The sequence below is a fragment of the Muscardinus avellanarius genome, assembly GCF_963383645.1.
Source record: "Muscardinus avellanarius genome assembly, chromosome: 1".
Classification (NCBI taxonomy): domain Eukaryota; kingdom Metazoa; phylum Chordata; class Mammalia; order Rodentia; family Gliridae; genus Muscardinus; species Muscardinus avellanarius.
In genome coordinates, this window is record NC_137786.1 from 120,556,100 (window position 1) to 120,583,948 (window position 27,849).

At 47.4% G+C, this 27,849-nt stretch overlaps 1 protein-coding gene across 1 annotated transcript in view; it reads right to left on the minus strand.

The window, feature by feature from the left end:
• The window catches only part of GRIK4 (glutamate ionotropic receptor kainate type subunit 4), a gene marked incomplete at both ends in the record, with an annotated part of 288,755 nt that overhangs the window by 70,481 nt on the left and 190,425 nt on the right, over positions 1-27,849 (minus strand). Inside the window, 2 exons of the mRNA XM_080705143.1 lie at positions 3,294-3,497; positions 10,445-10,552. Coding sequence (XP_080561269.1) covers positions 3,294-3,497; positions 10,445-10,552 — 312 coding nt within the window. The remainder of the gene's footprint in view (positions 1-3,293; positions 3,498-10,444; positions 10,553-27,849) is intronic.

The following is a 27,849-nucleotide window of genomic DNA, read 5'->3' on the forward strand; positions in this document are numbered from 1 at the left end:
CCTGACTTAGCACCTAAGCTCTGGCCTTAGCCTCCAGGAGCCTAGCCTAACACCACTCTCACGCTTCCTGTTTGCCAAATATTGTGTGTGTGTGCAGACGCGTGTGTATGTGTTTCCTGTCTTTACAAAAAAAAAAATCTCTGCAAATGAACAGTGGAGCCTTGAGTGGACAGGTGGAAAGTGTGAAATAACTTGTCCAAGGACACCTATTGAGTAAGCAGATAGAGCAAGGTGCTAGCTTAGGTCTATCTTACCTCAAGATTCATTCTCTCTCCAAGCTCTGAACTCACGAGCTCTGTGAACCATGTCAGGCCACTTGAGCTCTCTGGGTCTCCGCTTGCTCATCTGTACAAAGTTTAGAGGTGACGGCTTCTTATGTTGCATCTAAAGTGGAAATTCAGTAGCCTCAGTGGTCACATGGGGATCCTCTACTGGAATTTTCTGGTCCAACTTGGGGAATGGGTCCTAGAGGAGGCTCCATGCCTAGGAATACTACAGTTGTAAGGAGCATCCTGGCAGATGTGTCAGTGCTTCAAACTTGGGGAAGGTAGGGTTGTAGCATCATCATCATAGGGCTCAACCCTGTGGCACTCAGACACCCTTCTGCTCTTTTTTCTCTTCTTTCTCTTCTTTCTTTCTCTCTCTCTTTCTTTCTTTTTTTTGTAGTACTACTGGGGATTGAATCTAGAAGGGACTCTATCTATCCCTGTGCTATGCTCACAGCCCTTGTTAATTCTGTCTAGGTCTCACCAGACTGATGAAAGTCCTGCTACATTGCTGAGGCTGGCCTTAACCTGCAATCTTCTTCTCTCAGCTCCCCAATACTGGGATTATAGAAATGTACCACTACACCCGGCTAGCCCTTCCCTTCTTGCCCAGGCGGCTCCTACCCATTCTTCAGAAGGCAGGGCTGACATCTTCTCCAAGGGACACCTTCCCTCTTCTGTCCCTGCCCCTCCAGGCCAGACCCCTTCCTTCTAGATGCTTCCCCCTAGTGCCTGGCCCTCCACCTCCCTTGCACTCATCAGTCTGAATTACATACAAATGTGATCATTCATTACTGTCTGTCTTGTTCCTAATCCGGAAGGCCCATGAGGGCAATGTCTGTGTTTATTTCATTCCCACGGTATCTCTAATGGCTAGAACAGGGGAAGGTGTTCAACAAATAGTTGTTGAATTAATGGGTTAATTAGTTCATTAATATCTCATCACCAAGTCTCGATGAGATCAAAGCAGCAGTGTTTTTGCTTAAAAGACGAGCTGGGGTGAATCTTAAGATTCCCGTCTGATTGCCTGAGTCACTCAGCATGTAGCGGCATATCTTGAGTCCTAAGCTCCTCTCCCTCTCCTGCCAGTCCCTGTCACAGCTCATTAGGGGACTAATAAGGAGATGGCTGTGTACTGACTCCACCTCCCCCAAAGTTACCCTACCAGGCACCAGGCAGCCCAAGGAGGCTGAGGAGATAGACTCAAGGTGACCGAGGACGTTGGAGAGCAGGTAAGGGAGAGGCTGGCAGTTCAGCCTTTGCAGGGGAATCCCAATGGAAAGAAGGTTCCAGCAGGGAGTCTGGGACTGCAGAGGAAAGTGGTAAGTGCACGTTCCTCCCTTTCTCCAGAAGCAAGCGCATCACCAGCAAGTCTCAAAAACCGCCAGAGGTCCCAGCTGAAGCCTTTGTCCCCCACCCCCATCCCTTGGGAGGTTTCCCCAGGGCCCTCGAAACTTCCGGGGTCTCTTGATTGGTTAGTACTCCATGCACCAGCCTCTCTGTGTGAGTAAGATCTCACGTCTGAACCAGCTCACTCAACTCCAGAAACTCTGGGAAGTTCCCAACTCCAAGTTCCCTAAACGAGGCTTGAGATTTTAACCCCCTTGGTTATTGCACAGTATATACTGTCAGCCAAACTCCTAAGAGCCATCCCTCCTCAACTCCTGAACACCTCTTCTAATTTCCATCTATAGAGAACTTTTCACAACGCATTATCCAGGGTAGCTCACTTCATACCCAGCTAATATCTGTATCCTTGAAGACCAGGATTTTAAAAATGTAGCTTATATTCCAGGCTTGGTACATATAAAGGATTAAAATAATATTACAGTTCAAGGTAACTTGACAGAGGAGATATGTTCTGGGAAATGAATGAGCGACTTCATCATGGTGCAAGCATCATGGAGAATACTTCCACAAATGAAGATTTCACTGGTGGAATCATTGTATGGGGCCGCCATCTACACAGAGCACTGCTCACTGAAACATCATTAGCCAGCATGAGACTGTCATTCAGTCAATTAAGGGATCTGAGTTTCTATCCCAGCTTTGTCTCATATTAACAGTGTGGTTCTGGACAAGCTCTCTGAGATCAGATGCCTCCTTCATAAGGTGGGGTAACCAGCAATGGAAAGGTATATTTAAAGAGGATTGGTGATGTTGCGTGAAAAGCACATGGCCCATCAATGCGTGCTGGGAAGCAGCAGGAAGGAGCTCCTTCTAGTTTTAATTCTAGTCTTAAACGCAGAGAGAGAAAGGGGCTGGTTCAAGGTGACACCGGTAACCGAGGTCTGGGCTCTCTGCAGTGGGTCCTCCTCACCTGTCCTGATCATAAATCCTCAGCTGTAGAAACCCAGACAGTGAATCTGCCATGATTTAATTATTTTTTACAGTTGTTAATAGTGTGTGCAAAGAAAACAAGAAATGTCCCACTGGAAGAACTTTCTCTTACCCTTGCTCTAATCTATCAGAAGATTGACATCCTACAATGCGCACCTGCATTTTAATCAAGTCTCTACATTTACCCTGAAAATCGACAGCACATCCAAGTGCACCTTGATGCCTATCTATAAAAGGACAGCGAAAGATAATACAAGAAGTAACAAAGTCATCGTCACTGAGAGCCAGCCCCTTTCCCCTTATTAACCACGTCTCTCTTGACACTATCTCTCAAGTCGGAGTCATAGGATGTGGGAGTGTTCTACTTCCCAGGGTCCGTCTAAGCTCAGCCTGGGATGCTCACGAGCCACAAAGTCCTCAGAGCTGAGAAAAAGCACCTGGGTTATGCAGATGTAGGCCCTACCTCCAAATCCATGCAGCTGGGTCAGACCTATGGAGGGCTGGCCTGGGAGGGCCGAGGGGCAGGGGTCCTGAGGTCTTATTCACCGAAGTATGTCCCAGTGCCTGGATCCATGCCAACTTGGCGAGGATTTGTGGAATGACTTACAAACAAGACTAAGTCATGTCTTCGTGCCCTCCCTCCCTCGCGCCCGCCCACCAGCCAGCACAGAGCCGGCCTCTGCTCACCCTGGCGATCAGCTCCCCCACCATGCCGGTCCAGGTGCCGTTGGCCTCTGGCACGCCGTACACGCCATCCCCCACCAGGCGGATCTTGTAGTTGAAGCGCAGGATCTGGGCCAGCTCCTCCAGCATGTCCACACAGAAGCCCTCGTAGCGGTCGTTGCCGTCCATCTCCTGGTGGTTTCCCTTCAGCATTAAATACGGGTTCTCCTGCAGCAAAACTGGGCAGCTGTCATTCCCACCATAGTGTGCCGGCCCACACAGGGGGAGGCCAGGCAGAGGAGGTATTGAGGAGACAGGGGAGAGGGAGGGAAGTGGCTTGGGTAAGGGGCTACCTCAGAGCTGACAGTAGCTCCCCTCCCATGAACCATTCTGCAAGTGTTCCTGCAGGCTGGTGCTCTTATCAAGGACACACGCTGGCTGCCACCACACAGAGGGTCAAGTAGAGGCCCCTCTGTGCTGTTGAAGGTTGCCATCTGCTTGCTCGCTCTCTCTCTCTCTCTCTCTCTCTCTCTCTCTCTCTCTCTCTCTTTCGTCTATTCCATACAGACCCCCTGCTAGGCAATAGGAGAGATACAAGGCTGCTTGCCATCAAAAGGCCAAGGAAGTTGCTCCATAACACCCTAGGTGCAGAGAGCTCTGGGAAGGGGTCAGACCTTCCTGGCAAAAGTTCCACAGACCTGGGGTCCAAGGGAGGCTGAACACTGACAGATGGGAACGGGGCATGGTGGGCAGGGGGCGGGCACGATCGGGATACAATCCCAGGTGAGGAGGGTGTGGCCACTAGGGATGAGGGTCCTCCACTCTGGTTGGAGTGTGGGTTTTGTGGAAGGGTGGGTGTGAGGAGAAATTGTGACTGATGAATGAGGGTGAGTATGGGCCACGGTGCCAGGATGAGGTGCCTGGACAACCTATGGGACAGAGTGAGGAAGCAACCTGGGGTTTAAGGACGAAAGGCTACGAGGAAAAAATACTAAGCCAGCCAGGTGTGATGGTGCATGCCTGCAATCCCAGTATGTGGGAGGCTGAGACAAGATGATTGCAGGTTTGAGGTCAGCCTCAGCAACTTAGTGAGATTCTCAACAACTTGGAGAGAACCTGTTTCAAGGCAAAAAATAAGAAGGGCTGGGGGTAGAGTCCAATCTCCAGTATGAAAGAGGAGGAGGAGGAGAAAGAGGAGGAGGAGGAGGAGATGACTAAGACAACTAAGTCATGTTATAAGAGAGGGAGCCTGAGGCAAGGACAGGCCAGTGCCTCATAGGGGACACTGAGTCCTAGGCCGCCAGTGGCTCGGCTGGACCGTGGAGAGCCGGAAGGTTGTCAAAGACGTGGGGAAGGACAGGCTTGGGGACTGGCTGGGTGTGTAGTACAGAGACACCTCGGCCCCTGGGTGACCAGCTGAAGTGGCCTCATCCCTGCCATGGGTGGTGGGGAGGAAGAGGACAAGGGCATGTTGGATTTGAGGCAGTGGGGGGGTGTCAGCCCCGTGGGGACGGCAGGAAGGGACACAGGAGGGACTGGGAAGCCTCTAGGTGAGGTCAAAGCTGTGGCTGCCCACTGTGCGGCCCCAGTGTGGGGAAGAACTAAGACAGGGCAGGAGGGCAGTGTGGAGGAGCGTGTCTTTAGGGAGAACCTGACCTTGGGGAATGGGAACGCTAACAGCAGCCTCAGGAGGTGATGAGGCAGCAGGGACCTGCAGCCAGGGAATTAAGAGCAAAGGAGTCTGAAGGAGAACATGGTCGCCCGCACGCTGAGACCAGGGGGCCTGCAAGGGGCAGCTGGGTCCTGGGTCTCATGACCTTCCCAAGGCAGCCGTGGCCAGGGCGGCTGGACCGGCTAAGTTGCTGGGGCTGTGTGAGTTGCTAAGTTGCCTTGGACCTGCGATCTTCCTGCCCAAGCCTCCCACGCACTAGGATTCTAGGCCTGTATCACCACCACTGTGTCCTGGCCACACACCCAGTTCTGGGGTCTCCTCCCGCTCTCCAGTACTGGTGATTGAGCCCAGGGGCATTCTTCCTCTGTGTTATATCCCCAGCCTTTTACAAATTTTATTTTGAAACAGTATCTCCCTAAGTTCTGAGGCTGGCCTCAATCCTGTGATCCTCCTGTCTCAGCCTTCCAACCAGAGTACATTTGTAGGCAGGCAGGCAGGAATCCCAGGAAAAGAAGAGGTGAGAGGAGGAAGAAAGAAAGAAAGAAAGAAAGAAAGAAAGAAAGAAAGAAAGAAAGAAAGAAAGAAAGAAAATTCCAGAAGGAAGGAAAGAAAGAAAAGAAAGAAGGAAAGAAAGAAAGAAGGAAAGAAAGAAAAGGCAGTGGGTGGGGCGAGGTCCCCAAACCTGCAGATGGAGCAGAGCCCAGGTGAGCGTGAGGCTGGGAGGCTGGGGCGTTGTGCAGGTGAGGATGTGGGTACAGAGAGGAGGCGCCCGCCCACATAGAAGGGAGGACTGGGTGTGTGGGGAAGTTTAACAGAACTGTGCAGGGCCATGACAGTGAGAGAGAGATGAATGCAGGGAAACAGGGCCCTGCTGGAGAGGGGAAGTCACATGCAGGTGTGAGCAGAGGTCACAGGGACGGCTGGGCTTGGGGACACTGAGAGGGAGGGCTGTGCTGCATTGTAGGGAAGGTTCTAGATGCTAAGAGAGAGAAGCACTGAGATGCAGAGGCCTTGAACTTGGCTGGGTGGGGCTTATGCTAGGAGGAGCTGGGTGGACAAGCTGGGGACACAGGGAGGACAATACGGAGGGTAGTTCTGTGAGCCGAAAAAAGTGGGAGGGAGGAGTCAGGTTGTGTACCAGGGGCAGGAGTGCCAGGGGTTTTATTTTTGGTACTGGGGATTAAACCCAAGGCATTCTACTGCCAAGATATACTCCCAATCTTTTTTTAAATGGGGGTCTCACTAAGATGTCGAGGCTGGCCTTGAATCTGCAATCCTCCTGTCTCAGCCTCCCAAGTACTGGGATGACAGCCATGCCTGGCTGGCGACATGGTTTTGATGTGTGATGAAACCCACTGCTATGGCAATGAGATGGTCTCCCTGCCTTCCATACACACTACCCTAGGCTGACGGCCTTCTTCCAACTCGTCTCCCTCCCCACCTCCTGCCCAACCTTACTGGTTCTATCTTTGGAATCACACTGTCTCCTCCTATGCCAACCCCCTGTGCTCACACTAGGGCTGTGATTATCTCCAGCACATTCCTCTGTGCACCCATGTGTGGAACTGCAAGGTCCCTAAAGGCCCCTAGCACAGGGAAGTGGGGCCTGGGGCTGGCCTTTTTTTTTTTTTTTTTTTTTGGTTCTGCCTGGCTCTAGTGCCAAGTACTTCTTGGACAGGATGCATAGATGGGCTTGGCTGACAGTTCCCATCCCAGGACTGGGGTATCTTTAATTTTCCTAAGAAGTGTCAAAACTCTCTGCCTAAAGTCAGGCATGGTGGTGCACGCTTGTAATCCCAGCATTCGGGAAGCTGAGACCAGAGGATCGCAGTTCGTGAACAGCATCAGCTACTTAGTGAGGCCCTTTGCAACTCAGTGAGACCCTGTTTCAAAATAAAGAGCAAAAGTAGGGCGGGGGGTGTACCTCGGAGGTAGAATGCCCCTGGGTTCCATCCCTAGTACTTAGTACCGCAAAAAAAAAAAAGAAAGAAACTCTCCTGCCTAAATATTCTCTACTTTCAAGTAAGTTTAAAATTCATAGACACATTCAAAATAAACATATACAAGGCTGAACCTTGAGTGGGGAGGTGTGTTGGAAAGACAAAGTATCAGAAGGCTGGGGCTCGCTGGCATGCTGGGGGATGCGGGAGGCTGAGCCTTTAACAGGAAGCTGGGGGAAACTAAGGCGACATTTAGCAATGTGTCTGGCACGGGGCCTGGCACAGAAGAGGTGTCCAGGGAATGGGAGCTGCGGCTAATTCTGTGTGTTTGCTGGTATTAACCAATAAATCATTCACACATCCCAAGTGCACCCTGATGGGAGTGAGAGACAGCGTGGATATGTGCTCAGTTTTAACGGATAAATCATTCAGGATTACCATTTGCCAGGGAAAACCCGCAAATGGTCACCTTGGGACTGAATCAGGATCATCGTTCCCGGGGAGAGTGGCAGGTTGGGATAAGCCGTCTCTCGCACACATGCGCAAGAAAAGAAACAGTGCTGATTTGGGTTTGAGTTGGCCTTACCATGTTATTAAAAGATGCCTCACAAAAAAGTGTCCCACCCAGACCCATAGCCCTCCTCAGCTCACACATGTGCACTTAGGTACATGCACACACATGCAGACCAGACCGCCCTGTGCTCCCACTACAGCTATGGCTCTGGGCCAAAGATCTGAGCACAGCCACATTCCAGACCGTGAGAGGCAGGAAGAACTACCCAGCAAGTCCCCCCTCTTCCTCCCAAACTCCTTGACTTCTAAGGAATCCCTCACATTTCCCCCCTCAAATTCTGTAGGGAGGAATTCCTTCTCTTACGTTCTAATTATGGAGCTCCTACTGTTGCCAGGCACCCCACTTTGAGGGGCGTCATTCTAGAAGGGAGGTACCAATCCAAATGACAACCGCTAAGAGAGGATGTGCCACATCAGAAGGGTATAGAAAAAGGGTGTAGAGTGGGCAGGAGTCAGACAACGGAAGACTATGGAACAGGCCACATGTGAGCAGATCTGGGATACACAGGCATCTGCGGGTGCAGGCAGGAACACAGGAGGGAATATTCCTGGTGGAAAGAAGGGAGCATGCAAAGGCAGGGGGACACAGGACACAGGCAGGAGCAGGTGAGCTGAGCGAACCTTGATTGGAAGGGTCTACATCTCAAGTTAAGGGGCAGCAGGAAGGAAATGACAGCACTCTGATTTTAGCTGGGGGTGGTGTAGACAGAGCAAGTCAAAGGGGGGGCCAAGTGGGAGGCCACAGGGCTGCTGAGGACAGAGGTAGATGGACCTGGATTCTGCCAGGGTACAGGTTTGTCGACTGATACAAGGAGACGGGCTCTAGAAGATTCTCAGAGGCAGAAAAGACAACAGGAGGGAAATCACACTCTGTGCTGTGTGTCCCCGCTCAGCCAGGCTGTAGGGACAGGGGCTTCACCCCCTCTAATCTTCTTGGCATTTTGCTTTGTGCTTTGTTCTGTTAAGCCATGGTTGGAGCCGGCATGGGGAGGGAGTACAACCCTGGGAGCAGGAACTGCTGCTCTCCGTCCTCCCTTCCCTCCAATCCTTCCTTCTGCTGGAATCTGTTTCCCAGCCGACTGCTCAACTCACCTCTCCAGCAAGGCCTGCCCGGCCCACAGGGTATGAAGGTAGAAATGCTGCCTTAGCTCTGGGCATGCCCACCTTCTCCAGCTCTTTCTTTTCTCACCTCTTTCTTTCTTACTATTTGATGACTGGGCAAGCATCCCTCATCTGAAATTCTAAATTCTGAAATGCTCCAAGATCTGAAGCTTTTTGCACACAGACACCATGCCATCAGGTGCCTCCAATTTGGGAATTTTAGATGAGAGATGCTCAGTTGGTAAAATCTATGCATGTATTCTAAAACCTGGGAAACTGGAAATTCCGAACACTTCCTATCCCAAGCAGTTCTAACTGGGATACTCCACCTGTGTTGACATTTTGTCACCTGTCTCAGGCTCCCTGCTAGCAGGAAGTTTTGTGTTTGGTCCACTGATGTATCCCAAGTGCACTGAATGATGCCAAGCAGATAGCAGTGCCCAATAAATAAGCACAGGGCAGATGAAACTAGTCAGTGACCCCTCTCCTGCCAAATGAAAGGGAAATGGAATCGCCCGACACTCAAGTTCCTAAGCACTGTGGACCCAGCTCACTGGTTTCTCCTTCTCCCTGTCCCTGCCAGTGCCCATTTCTGGAGAAAGCCTGCCCTTTTCAGCATTTCCTAAACACCTAACAGAGCTCCCCTTCATCTACTTTCCTTCCCCCAGTTGTCCCCTGCCTTTCAGAGTCCACCTTAAGGTTCCTTCTTAAGGCTTCGCTGCCCTCGGCAAGGCCCGATCATCTCTTCCACACCACACAGGGCTGGGTTTGCATCTCTTTCCCGGCTTGGCTTCTATCCCACTCTGCTTGCAGCAGATCAGTAATTTCAGGCCAAGATTCCTGGGCTTTAGGAGTTTGTGAAGGTCATGATGGAGGTCCCTGAGCTCTTTTTATTATCTCAAAAAGCTAAAAGAAATGGGCACGTTTGTGTTTGCAGACCTTGCAAGCCTCAGAGATATCCTCAGGGGTAGACTAAGCAGGCTTTCTCTGCTCTGGGCCGCAGTATCAGTGTGACAATGCTGGTTATCTCCTGCTGATAAGATGCTGTGCCAGGCAGTGAGATACACTTTTGATTAGTAGGGGAGGGCAGGCAGGGAAGAACAGACTAATTATGGCTTAATACATGCAGCTGGTTTAATTGACAAATCTTTTACAACATGAGGTCTTCTAGGGGGAAGACAAATAATACCTCGGCCTAGTATGCACCAACTTATCCCATCTGCTAAATTATAACCTCTTGGAGGATAAAGACTGGAACTTATTCATCTTTGGTCCCCATGACTGAGCACAGTGCCTGGCACATGGCAGGGGGCAGGGGGGAGGGGCAGGAGGAAGGAGGCTGCACTTGGTAATTATTAAATAGAAATGAATCAAACAAAAAGGCAGATGGTCCCTTGCCCTATAGGTTAATTAAGAACTCGTTTCCCACCATCTGGAGACGGAGAAAAAGGCCACACAAACCCACAGACATTTAGGTGGACACTTGGCGGGGTGGGGTCCAGGGATGAGCCTCATTTTGTACACAGCAGGTGCTGAGTAAGGTGGGCCACTGAGAAGGAGCAGGGGCCACAGCTGGGGGCTGTGTCCACCTTTCTCCCCTCTCCATGGCCCTTTATAGCTGCCCTGTTTTCAGGGTGCCCCTGAAAGAGTTACCTACAAACTGTGGAGCCCCTCCACTTCATCCCTCTTCCCCAGCTGCTGAGAAGCTCATCAAATATCATTTCCATAAGAAACAGCGACTCGAGCGTAATCACACAGTCATAAATTGGTCTCAGTGCTGTGATTAGCGCTGCCATCTCGTTCCCTGGGAAGCCCACAAGCTCCCAGCATGGGCTCAGGGGAGACACCCTGGAGAGGCACAGTGGGGAGGCTGAGAGGACCCTGCTTACCAGGATGGTGGTGACGACCAGGGTTGTGTTGAAGAGACTGTCTGAGCTGTTGGAGGCGTAGAGGCGGCTGTCCATGCTGAGGCCCTCCGCCACATGCCACTGGCCAATCTGAAGAGACCAATGAGAAAGGACTGGGAAGACATGAGAGAAGGAGGAGCCAGGCAAGCTGCAGCCTCCAGGCTCAGGAGGAGCCCAGGAGCCAGTCTCCTGCATCTGCGGGGAGGGAAGGAGGAAGGGTTGGACGGATGTGGAGTCTGGAGCAGGAGGGCTAGACCAGGACAGGGGCACTGTACTGTAGGGTCAGGGTCTTGAGAAGGAGGAACTATTAGATAAAAGAAGAAATGAATGAAGACTTGGGAGAGAGGAAAATGAAAATCAAGAATGGAATGCTGTTTGGGAGAGTTCAGAGAGAATGGGACACAGAGATAGTATGCAACTTTTACGCAAGACGGAGCTACAGTGCTCTTGTACTTCAAATCATCCCCATTCTCTAAATACGTCTCAGAATGGGCATGTCCCAAACCTTCAATAAATGTTTACTGAACAGTTAATATATGGATGAATGCATGAATGAATTAGAAGATGGAAGACCCAGGTTCTAGTCCTAGCTGATCCACTTATTCTCTGGAAATTTAGACATGTTACTTAAATCCTCCAGAGCCTCAGCTTTTCCTTCTGCACATGGGGATGGCAACCTTCCCCCCCTTGGAGGAAGGCACTTGAGATCGAGTGTGAACCATTCTGAGACTACAGTGCCCACCCAGCCCCAGAGCACTGTGTAACCTCAGAAAGGCTTCTGAATCTCACTGAGTATGTTTCCTTATCTACAAAATGAAAATAATAATAGAAACTTCTTTAGATCATTGTGTGAATGTATTTAAGCTGGCATTTAATAAATGTTTTTGTTGTGATTTGGATATGAAATGCTCTCCCAAAGCTCCTGTGGTGAAGGCTTGGTTCCCAAGACAAAAGTTATTAAAAGTGGGGCCTTGGGTGATTGGATTATGAAGGGTCTATCTGACTTCATCAAGGGTTACTTCATTGACAGATTCATAAATTAAGGGGATATTGGGAGGTGATGGAAACTTTGGGAGGTGGGGCTTCATTGGAAGAAGAGAATCCTTGGGGTGTCCCCTCAAAGAGCATATCTTGTTCCTAGACACACACACACACACACACACACACACACACACATCCCCCCCCTCTCTCCCCCTCCCTTCTTCCCTCCCTCCCTCCCTCCCTCCCTCTCTCCCTCCTCCCCTTCCTGGCCACCATAAGGTAAGTGGCATTCTTCCCCACCATGACGCTCTGATTCCCACAGGCAAAGAAGCCACGGAGCCATTGGCAAAGAAGTGACCATGGACAGAGACCTCTGACCCATGAGCCAAGATCAGTCTCTCCTCCTCTGAGTTTATTTCCCCAGGAATCTTGTCACAGCAGCAGAAAGTGGACAAACAGCTATTTCTCTTTTACTGCCCTGTTGTTTTCTTTGTATTGCTTTTTGTTCTGTTTTTATTTTATTGTGATAAAAACACATAGTATGAGAGCTACCCTCTTAACCAGTTTGTCAGTGTGTGATACATTACTTTTGACTATCCCATTGTCTTAAGGACCTCTAGAGGGAAAAAATAACCAAAACTTACTTCATTCCCCACACTAGAAAATCACCTAAGCCTAAACTCAACAGCAGTGGATTGTAAGATTGTTTTTCTCGGTAGAATCCTTTTAATAATATATCTACATATATATTATGCAAATATATGTTATGTGTAAATAATATAGAAATGTATGATATATCAATTCTATAAATATATAATACACATATATAAAATCCCAATATAGATCTTCTAGCTGGAGTCCCTGACAAGTTATGTGTGCTGCTGAGCATCTGAGTTGGGCAGCCAAGAGAGACAGCTGGCAGCTGGCTACAAACCAATGGCAGGCAAACGGCCGCCTCTGCCAGGCGTCTTCAGGCTCCAGTGGCAGCTTCTCTGGAAAACTCAAGAGTTCCATGGGTTCTGGGCTCTGGGTCTTCTTCTGGAAACTCCAAGAATAACAAAGATTGGCTTGGCCCTAGCCCTCACCCACCCCACAGGTGAGAGGGCTCAGGATCACAGTGAGCAGGAAGGTCTACCCAGGACCCCTTAGCCAGCAAGGGGGGGGGTCTTCTTCACATCTGCAGGGCAGAATGATTCTACACATGCATGTGCCTTTTGAGTTTGCAGGCAGCATTGCATACGTATCTAAAGAACATGGCCGGACTTCCGGGAAGATGGCGACCAAGAAAAGCGGGGCTTAAGAGCCCCACTAACAACCTATCTACATTACCACAAAATCAGTGCCTTTCATAGCCAGAAAACACCATCACCAGAGAAACAAAAAAAATCACCAGGCTCCAGAGAGAAAGCGGACTAAGAACAGAGCTCAGAGCCACAGAGGAGATACACCGGCCTCACGCCCGAGGACGCGGCAGCAGCGCCATACTGCCAGCGGCAGCGGCAAGCTCACCGGACGGCTATAGCAAGCTGAGGTGAGCCGCTGCGGAACAGCCAGGTGGGATCTTTCGGCGCAGGAAGCATCTAAAGCTCCCAGGGGCTGAGCTCAGCACACGCTGCAGGGACTCAGAGTGGAACTCAAAACCAGAGAAGAAAAAATACGCCAGCCTCACAGCCGAGGGCGTGGCAGCGGCGCCATATTGCCACCGGCGGCAGCAGCAGTGAATTCACCGAGTCCAGTACAGCTACATCTGCGTACTCAAGAACAGTGAGTCAAATTGCGGGCCACAGAGGAGAAATCCCAGTACTGTACTCCCTGGGACTTGACCCAGTGGGGGAGTGGCGGTGGCAGAGATATCACACCATAGGAGAACGTGCAACCTGGCACCCCCCATAGTCTAAAGCAGCCTCTATCGACTCCCTGGGTTGGAGACTCTGTGATACAACCCAGTAAAGGAGTAGTGGGGTCAGAGATACTACAGACTCAAGATCCAGAGCACCTTAAGCAAAGTCATAGTGACCCAAGGGAAGAACCCAGAGAAGGCACAAACTTCCCAAATCATGGGAAAGAGGAATAATACTGGAGCAATAAATGCCCACAATCCCACAACATCAGAACCCGATAAAACAGAAAATCAGAGATTTCTAGAAGATCAAATCAGGAAAATAACTGTAGAAATAATAGAGGTGTTTCGAAAAGAATTCAGAGAGAGCCAAAAAGAGATAAAGGATGCAATTAATGAAGTAAAGGCCTCCGTTCAAAGTACAAACAACCGATTAGAACACATGGAGAACAGAATCTCGCTCTTAGAAGATGATCATTCCAAAAATGAACGCATAGTTTCTAATCTAGAAAAGAATATCCAACAGCAGGAATCTAACATTGAAGAAATATGGGCCCATTTTAAGAGAGCTAACCTAAGAATAACTGGAATAGAGGAGGGAAAAGAAAGTGAAACCAAAGGGATCAACAATCTCTTCAAGGAAGTAATAGCAGAAAATTTTCCAAACATAGAGCAAGAGGTCGATACGCAGGTCCAGGAAACTTATAGAACTCCCTTTAAACAGGATCAGAGAAGAGGATCCCCACGCCACATAATTGTCAAAATGACCAATGTGGAAGCCAAGCAGAGAATCTTAAAGGCAACAAAAACAAAGGACCAAGTGACATTCAGAGGCAAACCAATTAGAATCACTCCAGACTTCCCAAACCAAGTCATGAGAGCCAGAAGGGCTTGGAGTAACATATTCCAAACTCTGAAAGAAAACAACTTCCAGCCAAAAATTTCCTACCCAGCAAAACTTTCTATCAAATTAGATGGAGAAATAAGAAGCTTCCATGACAAACAGAAACTGAAGGAATTTATGTCTTCAAAACCAGTGCTAGAGAAAATACTCAAAGAGATTAACTACAAAGAAGAAATAGGTAACACAGACCAGAACCAGAGAAATAAGATTTTCCATCCAACAGACAACTAAGATTGGTTATCTGTGGAGATTCATTATTTATGTTAGTCTTTTACCTATCTCTAAATTGTATTGTTTGCTTTTATTGTTGCTAATTTTTAGGATTTCTAGTTGGAATATTAATATACCTTCAGATATAGCATTTGGAAATATTTTATCCAATTCTATTAGTAACTTTTAACTCTGTTTACATTGTCTTTGGATATACAATTTTTTTTTATTTTTTAGGGAGTTTGTATACTCTTCTGTTGCCTGTGCCATTGAAATCATATCCAAGAAATCACTGCCAATTTCAATGTTGTGAGGTTTTATGACCCAGATTTTCTTCTAAAAGTTTATAGTCTTAAGATTTATATTTAGGTCTTTTATCTATTTTGAGTTAATATTTGTATATGGGATTAGGTAAGGGTCCAATTTTATTCTTTTTCATGTATTATTTTTCAACAATATTTAGTTAAAAGATTAGTATTTCCACCACCAAATGTTCGTGGAAACCTTGTCAAAAATAACTTGACAATATAGGGAAGAATTTAGCTTTAGGCTTTTATTTAACTCCAATGGTTTATATATCTGCCTTTAGAACAGTACTACACTGTTTCAATTATTGTAGCTTTATAAGGTTTGAAATCAGAAAATATATATGTTCTAGCTTTGTTCTTTTTCAAGATCGTTTTGGGTATCTAGAGTCCATATTCCATATTAGGATAGATTTTTTTCTGAAAAATAAATATATAAATATATGATAGTTTCACCTAAAAAAATAGAAAAAAAATATTCTCTGGTAAGAAAGAAAGCAAAAAGAAATATTGAAATGTTATCTTTAAGTCATCAAAAGCTTGGTATCAGACAAATGAAACTGTTATGTGAGATGATCATTGTTAATTTTGGATAAATTGCTATAATACTAGATGTCAACCACTAAGCCAAGCATGGGAGGGAGGGATGGGGAGAGAATGGGGTGGGGATTGGTTGGGGGCTAACTGGGCGATGTGTGCATGTATGTCTACAAAAGTTTGTATCCCACTAAGATGTATGAATACAGTGCGCCAATAAAAACATAAAATTAAAAAAAAAAGAACATGGCCCATTTTATGAATAAAGAAATGGTCCAGAGAGCCCATCCTACAAATCTGAGGTCACATTGTACATCAGCAGAGGCTGGAGTTTTGAGCCCAGTGCCCTCACTCTGTTGTCTTCACAAGGAAGCCAGCACAGCAGTCCAGTCCAAACCTTATAGTGCTCTCTTGCATATTTTCATCTGCCCATATCTCTCCTCCACTAGCCTATGTGGCTCATGGCAGAAGAGGGTATGTGATTTATGCTCAGATTCCAGCACCTGCTCTGAGCTGGATTCGGCAGATTGCTGCTGTTGGCCAAGCATCAACAGGAGAAGGTGGGCCCTCCCTGGACTGTGGCATTCCTGTTCTCTCTGAGGGAGGCCAGCCAGGCCATACAGTTATCTAACATCTACTCATCTCTCTGCAGGGGAGAGGAAAGGGGAGGGTAAGGGATGTGCTGCTAGATTTTTAAATGAAGGGGGGAGGGGGCAGCTATCAGGTAACTGTGTGCTAGATACATGGGTCTAATAACTGGCCTGGAGTCACCTAGCTGGTAGGTGTGGCGCGGGCTTGAAATCAGATCTGACCCCTAAATCCATACTCTTTCCTGTTTCTATTGCTGTCTCTTACGGGACACCAAAGTGCTCCTTGTCTGAGCAGGCCAGGCTGACCAGGAAGTGGTTTGAAGAGGCCTCAGCCTTCTGATGTAGACTCCTGGCACACTGCTTTCCTCTCCTTGGTCTTGGTACTCCAGTAAGCCAAGGGGATTAGTTCTTTCTGAGTCTCAGTAACCTGGCCTTCAAAATGGGTAGAATTGGTCCATTTTCAAAATGGGTACACCTGGGCTGTATAGGGCTATTTAGACAGAAGAAACAGACAAAGAAATTGGGCTAGATGTCAGAATTTAGATGTCTGAGACAGGACTGAACTTCTTAAGAGTCCTATTTGAACAATGTCAGGAAGACTTCAGCTCCCCTCCCCCCTTCTCACCTCCACTGTACTGGGATCCAATTCTCACCTGGCATCTGCTGTAAGAAGCCCTGGCCTCATACTCTTTGGTCTTTCTCAAGCCCTGAATGAGTTCCCAGAAAAAGCCAAGGATAGAAACAATTCATCCTGAGCCAGTTCCGACAACCTGAGCAATGTTTCCTCCCACACGGCACCTCTGGGGACCTGGCAAGGAGACTAATTAGCCCCTAAGCTCCAGTCGGGAAATGAATCTCCCTCCCATCCTTCTATTAGCCCCAAGAAATTAATAAACTCATCAGATCCAACAAAGTGGTTTGGCAGCTATTAACTGGTACAGTCTAATTGCAGACAGGCAGTAGGAAGGATGGGGAGAGGCAGAGGCAGGCTCCTAGAGGCTAATTGCCCCACCCACTGGGCGTCTTCAATACCACCCATGTGCCAGGGGTGGGCAGGAGGTACAGCACTCTCATCAGTGACAATCTGTGCCATCTTCTGCAGCCAACCCCCCTTGCCCCATTCCACTGACACCTGCCCCCAAAACTTCATATAGGAACAGCTGTTCTGTAAGTTCATCCACATACCCTCCTGTGCAGGCCTGAGCTACTTCAAATATCTCTGCTTGGGCTCTCTGGACTCTCTGTCTCTCCCACTTGTTTGCCTTCCAGGAGACCCCAGGGGTTACATTGAGGCTGGGGAGAGCATGCATTTGGACAAGGCCACTGCCAGCTTCTACAGCATTTTAATGTAGAAAGAAGCACCCCTCTGGGCTGATGGCCCTGCCAGGGCACAGCTGAGCATACAGAGTTCAGACTGAACTCCAGCCTCTATTCACCTTTGAGCATGTACAGTCTGTGCTACCCAGGCGATGGCACCAGAGTTGGAGGACTTGGGCTTAACCTGGTTCCTCTGCCTACATGTCTCACCTAAGTTACTGAATCCTTCTAAGCCTGTTTCTGATTCTATAAAATGGGGGTTAAAATAGCAATTATTGCCCCCAGAGTTCTTCAGTAGATTAAATGATATGTGCAAAACACTTTGTCACTGTTCATTATTGTGCCATTGCCCAAGACAGAATGTACAATCTCTTCTGTTTTTTCCAAAGGGTTCTGCACTGTGGGCTTAGTTATTAGGCAGATCAGGCCAGTGTCTTCAAGACCGGTGCCCAGACCAGCTGTATCAATGTTATGGTTTGAATATAGAATTTACCCTGGAAAAACTCATGGTTTGGTCATTCAAAAATGTTCAGGGATGAAATAATCAAGTCAGGGCTCTAATTTCATCAGTGGAGAAATCCACTGAAGGTTTATTAATTTGAATGAATTTACTAGGCGGTAACTTAGGCAGGTGGGATGTGACTGGAGGAGGTAGATCACTAGGGACTGTGTCTGCCAACACTAGTTGCTTCCTGTTGCCCCCTCTTTTCTCAGCTGCCGTTAACTTGAGCTCGGCTTTCCTCTGCCATGCCATGCCACCATGATGTTTGCCTTGGAGCTGGGCATCTATAGACAGTACCTCTGAAACCACAAGCTAAATACACCTTTTCTGCTCTGTGTTGTTCCATGCCATGTATTTTGGTTGCAACATAGTAGGGTCCAGCAATCTGCTGCAGCAAGCCCTACAGGAAATTCTGATGCTGGTTGGACCACAGTAGAACAGAAAGAGAACACAGATGACAAGCATGATTGCAGGGAAAGGCTTGAGTATAAAGGCTAATAATAATTGAGTATCCATCCACGGTGAACGAGAGACTATCTGAAGACTGGTTCTCCTAGAAAAAGAGGCCATGGCTTATTGTATCAGCCAACTTCTATGGTACAAACACTCCCACATGGCTGACACAATGCTATGGAACTCAGAGCTTGGGAGATGTGTGTCAAACAGTCTCTCGATAGTTGGGCAAGCTGGCTGCACCTCCACTCCATGTAGACAGGCTCTGGGCTGGGCACTCGTGGCTTGTGCATATGCATTCCACTGCTGCACTACTTAATCAGTTAGGAAAATCAAGTTCAGGTAAGTTAAGAACCAACCCAATTCACAGAGCTGGTAAGGAAGAAACTAGGATTCAAACTAAGACCAATGTGCTGCTTCACTGGGATCACAATATTTAAAACAAATGTGTAGTCCCTCTAATGACCGATTCTAAAGCTATTAGAGAAGCATTTTATGATATGAGTCCTTAATCAATTATGAAAATTTAGGTAAATATAACTGATACAGGATGTGTTTGTGTGTGCATAGAAAAGAAAGTATCATTTACCCAACATTCCTGAGGGACACGGATCTATAAAAATTAATAATAATGTTGCTCCTTTAAGCCCTAAAATTCAGAGGATTTAATTGTGTATTCAAAAGCATTATTTTCAAAAATCCCTTCTAAAGAAACACATTCCTCTGTCCTCCTAAATGGAGCAGGCACCTCTACTTTAAGATGTAGCATTTGAAGCATTACACAACCAAATATTTCACTGTGCCGTGATCAAATGGTGCCCTGGGGTGACCATAAGATAAGGGCCACTTGCCTCCATTTCTGTGCCTTTATAAGTTAGTCTGTCTGCTATCCATACTGTTTCCTTTTCTCACTGTGAGTGGTCACTTCTTGCTTGTAGTAGGGCATCTATCTTTGAGCCTCTGTCCTTCCAAGAGTTGTGTTGAAGACCCTGGAGCTCAGGTTAATACTCAAGAATGGGTTTCAAGACCCATGAGTGGAGCAGCCAGGGACCAAGCTGGAGAGAACAGGTTGAAAGTAAGGCTTATGCAGGGCCCAGGGGCAGTCATGATGGATGGGAGCCATCTAGTCCTTTGAAAGGTGACAACTACACAATGGTGTGACTGTCAGACACTTGGCACTGGTCAGTCCTGTTTTCCCAGGCCAACAAAAACAAGCTGGCCACTATGGAAATTGCTCCAAGGGCCCTGACCACTAGTGCCCTCTGCTGACACTGACCACAGGGCTGGGTGACCCTAAGCCAGTCAGTTGGTTCCTCCCAGCCTCCACCCTCATCCAAATTTCAGCTGAACTTCCTGGGGACTAGAATCACTCTGCTTAAAGCCTCTGCTTAAAAACCCTACAGGTCGGCCGGATGTGGTGGGGCACCAGCATTTGGGAGGTGGAGACCAGAGGATCAGGGTTTGCAGACAGCCCCAGCTACTTAGTGAGGCCCTTTGCAACTCAGTGAGACCCTGTTTCAAACATAAAAGAAAGTCTAAAAAATAGGGCTGGGGGTGTAGCTCGGAGGTACAATGCCCATGGGTTCTAGCCTCAGTACCACACACACACACACACACACACACACACACACACACACAAACACTCTACAGGTCATCTTTCCTGTGTTGGTTTGAAGATAGAGACCAAAATGCCCACAATGGCCTGCAGGCCTTGCCAGGCCAGCTCTCCACCCACTCCCCACCTGAGCTCACACTACTTGTCGGGGGTGTCACTACCTTCTTCACGTGTTCGAGTGCAGCAGGCTGGGTCTTCTCACATGCCATCCTCTGCCCGGAACTCTTCCTGTCACATGTCCCCCTGACCCTTGGGCCTCTTGCAGCTAGTTAAAGAGATGGCAAATCCGGCCCTCTGCTTGTTTTATGAAAACGCCTCGCCATTCTTTCATGCACATTCTGTGACTGCTTTTTATCTAAAACAGTGGAATTGCAACAGAAACTGGGTGGCCTGTGAAGGATAGATGTTTACTCTCTGAACCTACATAGGGAATATTTGTTCATCTGACCCAATTTTCACTTGTTGATCCTCCGGGCCTCAGCTGAATAATCACTGCCTCCTGGAAGCCTTTCCATATCTCCCAAAGTCAGACTTCTCCTAGCGCCATATTCTTCTTCAGACCATTTATTAATGCGACATCTCTTCCTTTCTGCTCCTACTACATGGTAAGTTCCACAAGAGCAGGGATCATGGCTGGTTTTGCCTGTCCTTTAATCCCTGGAACTCAACACAGTGCCCAGCTTATTATAGATGCACAATAAAAACTAGCTGAACAAATACACCAGGACCTTTGCATACATATTCTCACTTAATCCTCAGCACATCTCGAAGAAGCAGATGTATTTGTTCATTTTACAGATTTAAAATGTCCCTTGTCCTATAGAGGCTTGGTAATTAATGTCCCCAAAGTGACACCTTTGTGACACCAAAGTGACGCCAAGACCCAAAATGGCAACTCAGGTCCATTTTCTCTCTATCCACAAAGCTTATCTGTCTACCCACTGTGCTATTTGGTTACAAAGAGTCAAGACAATAATGATGAGAATAGGCTTGTTAGTAGAGCTGGCACCAAGTCAACAAGTCCCTTATCCTCTCTGTTCCCTGGTTTCTTTCCTGGATGTCATAATGAGCCACCAGGACCTTTCCTGCAGACCCGCTCTGGAGGTCCAGGAACACACATGATTGCTGTCCCTGGGTTTCACGTGCCCTACCACCAACGGGAAGCCCTGGTGATCCTGCAGGCTCACACTCCTCTCCCTCCTGCCTAGAAATGCTCAGTACTGTCTTTTTTGCCACTTTATTCTGTCTCAAGTAGGTAAAAGGGATTCGCCGTGGAAGCCCTGAAGGATTTCTTCACCTCCTTGCCCATGCTAGTCATTTGATATTTTATGTCCATTTAGACAATTGTTCCTTATACTCAGCCCTGCTGGGACACAACCTCTCCTAGGGAGGCTGACTTAACTCCAGGGAAAGACAAGTCCTTCTGCTCCAGACCCAGATTCTGGCAACACTGACTGATCTGCTCTTGCTAGGCACTGGGCCATGTGGCTTGTTTCATGAGTCTTTCTGATTCTGCATAAGAACCCATTATTATTCCCAGCTGAGAAATGTTGCAAGTCCAGGGAGAGCTGGGAAGAGGCCAGTCAAGTGGAAGCTACCTGGGCTTTACTAAACCTTTGACTTAGTTGGTCTACAGCACTGTTCTATTCAACTGTGTGTCGCGACCCACCATGGGTTATGAAGTGAACTTTTTAAAGAAGAAATCTATATGGAGAATGGGCTAGAGTCCAATGCATGTTGCACAGGTAACCACTATTTCCTAAGTGTTGATTTCAGTTGCATATAGGTGGGTGTCTGTGTGCGCCCCAAATTGCCACCTACACACGATTCATGCTCAGAGTGTGAAAGTGCCTAGCCTGATGGGTATCACATACTACCTGGTCACCAACTCTACCACCAGCTCCTAGCATAGTATATAACTCATGTTCAGTAAGCTTATTTTGGGCATTAATGAACTCCTTCCTAGTCTTAGTCACTTGTTGTGACTAAAGGATTAACTATAAGAAAATTATGCAAGCTAATGTTTTGGAACACTACCCCATGCCAAGGACTGGACCTGATTTAATCTTTTAATCTTCCTCATTTAATCTTCCTCATTTAATCTTCCCAGACACACTTTAAAGGAGGTCCTGCTATCATCTTCCCATGACAGAGATTCATGGAGTGCCTTGAATCACTCCTAGGTGGCCCTTGTCACACTTTTCGTTTTGACTATGTAATTATTGGTTTCAAGCTCATTTCTTCCACCGGATAACTCATTCCAAGAGGGGCAAAACTCCCATGGTATCCCCAATGCCTCGCACAGAATCGACACTTAATATATATATATATATATATATATATATATATATATATATATATATATATATATATATATTTGGTGGTACTGGGGTTCCTGGAAGCACTTCTACCTCCGGGCTACACTCCCAGACCTATTTTTTATACTTTTTTATTTGGAAACAGGGTCTCCTAAGCCAGCGCGCGCGGCTGGCTTCAAACCTGCGCGATCCTCCTGTCTCTGCCTCCCAAGCGCGGGGATTACAAGCGTGCGCCACCACGCCCGGCGACACTTAATAAATATTTGACAACTATCTGAATAAATTCCCCTTTGTGGCTCCGGCTCCTAGGATAGTGCCTGGGTGCTCAGTAAATATCTGTTGAACTAGTTTATGAAATTTTTTTGGTCAAGCCACTTCTTTTTAATATGCAGTTATTGTACCTATAAAAGGAGAATATAGGCTAGTTCCTTCCAGTCCTAAAAGAAATTCCTGAAAGTGTTGTGCATATTTATAATATGGTATCATTTCAAAGTGCCTAGAAGCAGACCCAGAGTGGAAACAGGAGCCTCAAACAGGTGACTGTAGGAGGTCACTGGAAGCCCAGCTCTCTAGGCACAAAAGTGACATAGACAGTTCTTTGCATGAGGAGTATGATGAAGACCCTTCTTCAGCCGACAACAAAACAGTCCTCTCTGAGCTCATGGAGGGAAGACAGTCCAGGGAAGGAGGGAACAGGTATGTGGACCAAGAAAAAGAACTAAGGACAAAAGGAAGATGCTTCAGAAAGAAAGATGTCTGCCCAATAGATGGAAAAACTTTCTAGAAATAAGAGCTTTCCAAGCTGGAATATGCTGTTCCTGTAGGTAGTCAATTCCTCGTTACTAGAGGAATTCAAGCAGACTCTCCTTTATGGGGATGGCTTTGCAAGAATCCAAGCAGCTAATCAAAGCACTGACCTTTCATTATTTTGTTTGGCCCCAGGAATATAGGACCTAAATTTTACTCTTATGTCAGGGGAACTGGGAGGAAGGCAGGACATCAAGGTGTCCAGCAAAATAGGAGAATGGAGCCAGGAAAGCAGAGAGGGAAGGCCACACAGGAAAACTTCAGCCACTCACAGGCTTGCTCAATCCAGGTCTTCTCTCCTGGGTGAATCTCATTTCAGTTGATCCTTTCTGAGTGTGTAAGCATTTATTAAGCACTTACAGTGTGTACTCATCATTTTATGTGGACATCATGTTATTAATGGAAGTTCTGATCTATAAGGCTACCAAATATATTTAATTAAGGAATATTGAGTATTTGCTCCTATGGGAAATAGGGGGTTAGGTTTCTATGAGCTTCCAGTTACAACATTTTCACCAACCACTATATTATCTATTATATATAATTCTGATATATAATCTTGTTAAGTTATGTGTCTTTCTGTTTCTAGATAACTTTAATATATATTGTTTATTTATTAGCACTGAACAACAGTACTTATAACTCATGCCCCAACAGTTTTTTGAATATGGATTTTTTCTGGGGGGTAAGGCATATCACAGTCTTCATATCATTGTGCCTAGGAATTTGGACAGCACTTCAGGGCTATGATTTGAAGTTAAACATAAAGATTACTAGAAAAAAACCACAAAATACCAAAATATAGCATTAAATAGACCAAGGAAAGGGGGCTTGTTTTCATTGAGAGGCTGAAACTAGAAGATGAACTGTTTCATTCAACCTCAGCTAGAAGCTTACACATCAAGTGACTCCAACTTTTTGCCTCTGTGCATGTCTGCAAAACAAGTACAAGTACTGATTTAGGGTTTATAAGAAGATTTTTAGCAAGTAGTCAGTTACAAATACAAAACTCACAAATGAGAAGAATCAATTGTTTTTGTCTACACTTTTGCCAAGATGTGTTCAGACTCCATCCCTAATCCCCAACATCAAGGATTTAAGGCAGAATTTGGTCCCCATTCCTACTGCCAAAGAATAAGCCTGCCCTGTCTGTTCTCTGAAACTCCAGTGATGGATAAAAGCTGCCTCCTCTGTCAGAAATGGAGCTTGGGCCATGCCCACTGGTGCTCCTGTGGAGTTAAAGAACCCCCACCTACTTCAGTGTCTCAGAAGTTAAACATCCCAGATTAGGGCCGGAAGGATGCTCAGCACTCCTTTTTGGAAAGAAGTACCAAGCAAGTTTAATGGTTTCTTTTTCCTGTACCTCATCTCCCTCTTTTTCTTTCTTATATGGTCAAGACTCTCCTAGACTGTTAAGTATTTTGAGGTGTTAAGTATTTAGTGTGAGACCTTCCTCACACTAAAATACTGTGAGGGTGTAATTGTGGGTGAATAAGATCTCACCTGCTCTTCTCTTTCCTACCTCCCAGAGACTGAAGATATTTCAGATTGGCTGCTCAGGAGAGAATTTGTAGGAGAGCTTGGGCATGCTCAAGATTGTTCATCATATAACAAAATCCCTGTCAATGAGCCTGACACCGTTGGGGCACTCTGAACTTCACTGGCTCAGCTGGTCAGCCAAGATCTTGGAAAGCAGCTGTACTAATAACACAACTTGGAGCCTTGAGTGGCAGGTGCTAACTGAGCTCATGTTCGTTTGTTACTTATAGTACTGGGGATTGAACCCAGGAGTGTTCTATCTCTAAGCAACCCTCTCCAACTCTATTTTATTTTTAACCTGGAACAGGGTCTCACTAAGTTGCAAAAAGCCTCACTAAGTTGCTGAGGCTGGCTGCAAACCTGTGACCCTCCTGTTTCAGCTGCCCAAATACTAAGATTACAGGCATGCACCACCATGCCTGGCTCCCCGCCCCCAGCCCTTTTTATTTTTAATTTTGAAATAGGGTCTTGCAAAGTTGCTAAAACTGGCCTCAAGCCTGCAATCCTCCTGTCTTGGCCTCTGAAGTACTGATATTACAAGTGTGTGCCAAAATACCCAGCTTGAAGTCTTGATTTTAATGATGGGTCTTGGTTGAAGGAAGCTGGTCACCTTCTGTCTTTCAGAAGGTCAGGAGAATGCTGGGAGGAGGTGGGGGGCAGCTTCTGAGCTTTCAGCACCGGGCTAAGCCCTGGTAGAGGCTCTCCAGTGGGCGAGAACACATGTCCAGGCCTCACTGTGCTTCTGGAGGTTCTAGTGTGGGATGGCCATGGTCTTGTCTGAACAGTGCCATGCTAGACAGGTCTATCATGTGCTCTGGACTCTCCTGGGGGTGCTCATGGTTCTGGTTCTGTTCTTCACAACCACCCAGACCCATTGCAGTGTGGGACTGAATGTTGGGGAGTGGAGAAAGGACAGAGGTAAGAGGATTAAGGTTAGGGTTGGAGGGGGGAGAGAGAGAGGCGGGGTGGGAGGAGGCCATGGGAACCTTCTGGAAGCAGGACTGGCTGGCTGGCCTGAGGTCAGGCTTTGCAGCTCTCCTCCAGAGAGCGCTGTGGGTAGAGCAGAAGTGGCCTGGGAGCCTGGCTCAACCTGCTTTGTCCTCTTCCCTACCCTATGCCAGGCTAGCAGCCAGATTCCGGGAATATCGAGAACAAAAACAGAGAGATATATAGATAGACATCTTCATGTGAGACAACAAAACTAAAATTTGCACAATATAGTAGAACCGTCAAAGCACAGCTATAAACAACGCTTCATGTTCTCAATAATTTTATGATGCACATGAAGTAGATATAATTACGATCATCGGCCCTATTTTACTGAGCAGGAATGGAGGAGCCGTGAGAGCTGGGACTCATCCCTGAGTCCTCTGCTGCTAAACCCTGGGTTCTTTCTACTATGCCATGCTGCCCGCAGCCCCCACTCTCCTCCTGGAGGGTAGATCCTTGCCTTCCTGCCTGCTTGCCTGCCTGCCTGGGTCCTCACACTTCTGGCTGCAGACCTGCCCCCTACCCCTACCCTCAGAGATGGCTGACACAGGCTTCTCCCTGAGAATGAATTAGCAGATCACCTCTCTCCCGCTCCTCCCGGCATGAGCTGGTCATGGAGGCGCAGAGGAAATGAGTCTGGGAACTGGCAAACCTCCACAGGCTGCTCTTAGGCAGAAGCGTGATCGGGCACATTACAAGAAATATATTTAAAATGTAGCATTTGAAAAGCCTGCTCCTCTGCCCAAAAGCAGCCCCCTGTTAAAAAAAAAAACAAAAAGTAAGTAGCTCTAATTTGTTTGCTGGCTTATGTGTGAATAAGCTTCTGCGGTTGGTGAATTTTCCTTCAACGCTGATAAGCAGGAAGTCCTTGTGCTTTGAGACAAAGACCCAGGTGTGTGGGCACCAGGGAGGCTGGAGGACAGAACGAGCCCTTCAAGCCAACTTATCTGCTCCTGACCATCAGCACTGGGAGAGCTGACCCTCACCAGAAAGGGTACTAGAAAGTCTTAATGAACAGAGGAGCACTGCTCTTAGTGGAAGAAACTGGAAAGGGAGGAAGAAGGGCATCAGGGCCTTCAGGGCCTTCCATCTCAAGCTTTTAAATGCCAGTGGCCAGTGTGAAGGTTTGGCATGTGAACTCTCCCTTAAAACTGCTAAGGAGTGGTGGCTTTAGATGATCTCATAACAAGACCCTCAGGTCCTGGGGCTCTGGTATTCCTGTTGGCCATGAGCTCCTTTAGAACCTAGAAGGCACAACCTGCACACCCGCACAACTCCCTACACTCCAGTGTGGTGGGCTCTGCACAGCTGGACACCTCATTCACTGCCATGTCCACTCTCAGCCAGGCAGCACTGGTCCATACTCATCAAGGAGTCCCCAAGCTTCATGCGGTGGCACACACAGGTAATCCCAGTACCTGGGAGGCTAGGGCTAGGTTAGCTGGGCATGGTGGTGCACACTTGTAATCCCTGCTCTTGTTAGGCTGAGACAGGAGGATCACGTATGTTCGAAGCCAGCCTCAGCTGGCTTAAGAGACCCTGTTTCCAAATAAAAAATATAAAATAGGTCTGGATTGTAGCCCGGAGGTAGAAGGCCCCTGGTACCTAGTACCACCAAAACAACAACAACAACAACAACAAAAAAAAACAAAAAAAAACCCCAACAACAACAACAACAACAAAAAGGGCTAGGTTGGAAGTATATGTTGGAGGTACTGTGCCCCTGGGTTCAACCCCAGTACCAAAAAATTAAATAAATAAACAAAGAAGCCTCCAGTCCTGGGTTGGTGGTAGTCAGAGGATGGCCCTGCAGAGGCAGGCACAGGGGTGCAATGGATGAAGCATTTCACCTGCACTCACAGGGACACCGAGGAGACTTCCTGAGCTGAGTGTGGAACTTGAAGTGGCCAGGTGAGAAGTGTGGTGGTGATAGGTGTGAGCTGTAAGATAGCCTGGTATGACCAAGGCATCCATCATCTGGATGCAGGGATGTATCAGAGTGGGGAGGGAAGGGGAGGAGACTCAGATGTACGTGGAGGACACAGCGCCTTGCACCTGAAAGCTTAAACCCAGGAATAAGAGTCTCAAATGCACATTCTTTTGCTAAGTTGGCCTAGCTGAATCTAGGAATTTATGACATTCTAAGGGATGATGTCACTATTTTAAACTTCATGTCGATTCCCTTTCTCCAGGCTCCTTAATTAAAAGGAAGGAGTAAGTGACTTCCCAGTCACCTTCAAAGTCTACTGCCTCTGCCCTTCCTCATCAAAGGCAAAGCTGTTCAGGCTGGCCCTGGGCAACCATAGGAGCCTCCCTGACTGGCCATGCTCACAGGTCTGTTCCCTGGTTGGGGAGCTGGTGCTCTCAGGCTGCTGATTTCCAGCAATCAAACCCCTACTCCAGCGCTTTGAGCCAGTTCCCAGCAAGGCAGCTTCAAAGAACTCGCATATTGATGGTAAACTCCTTCCTCAATTGAAAA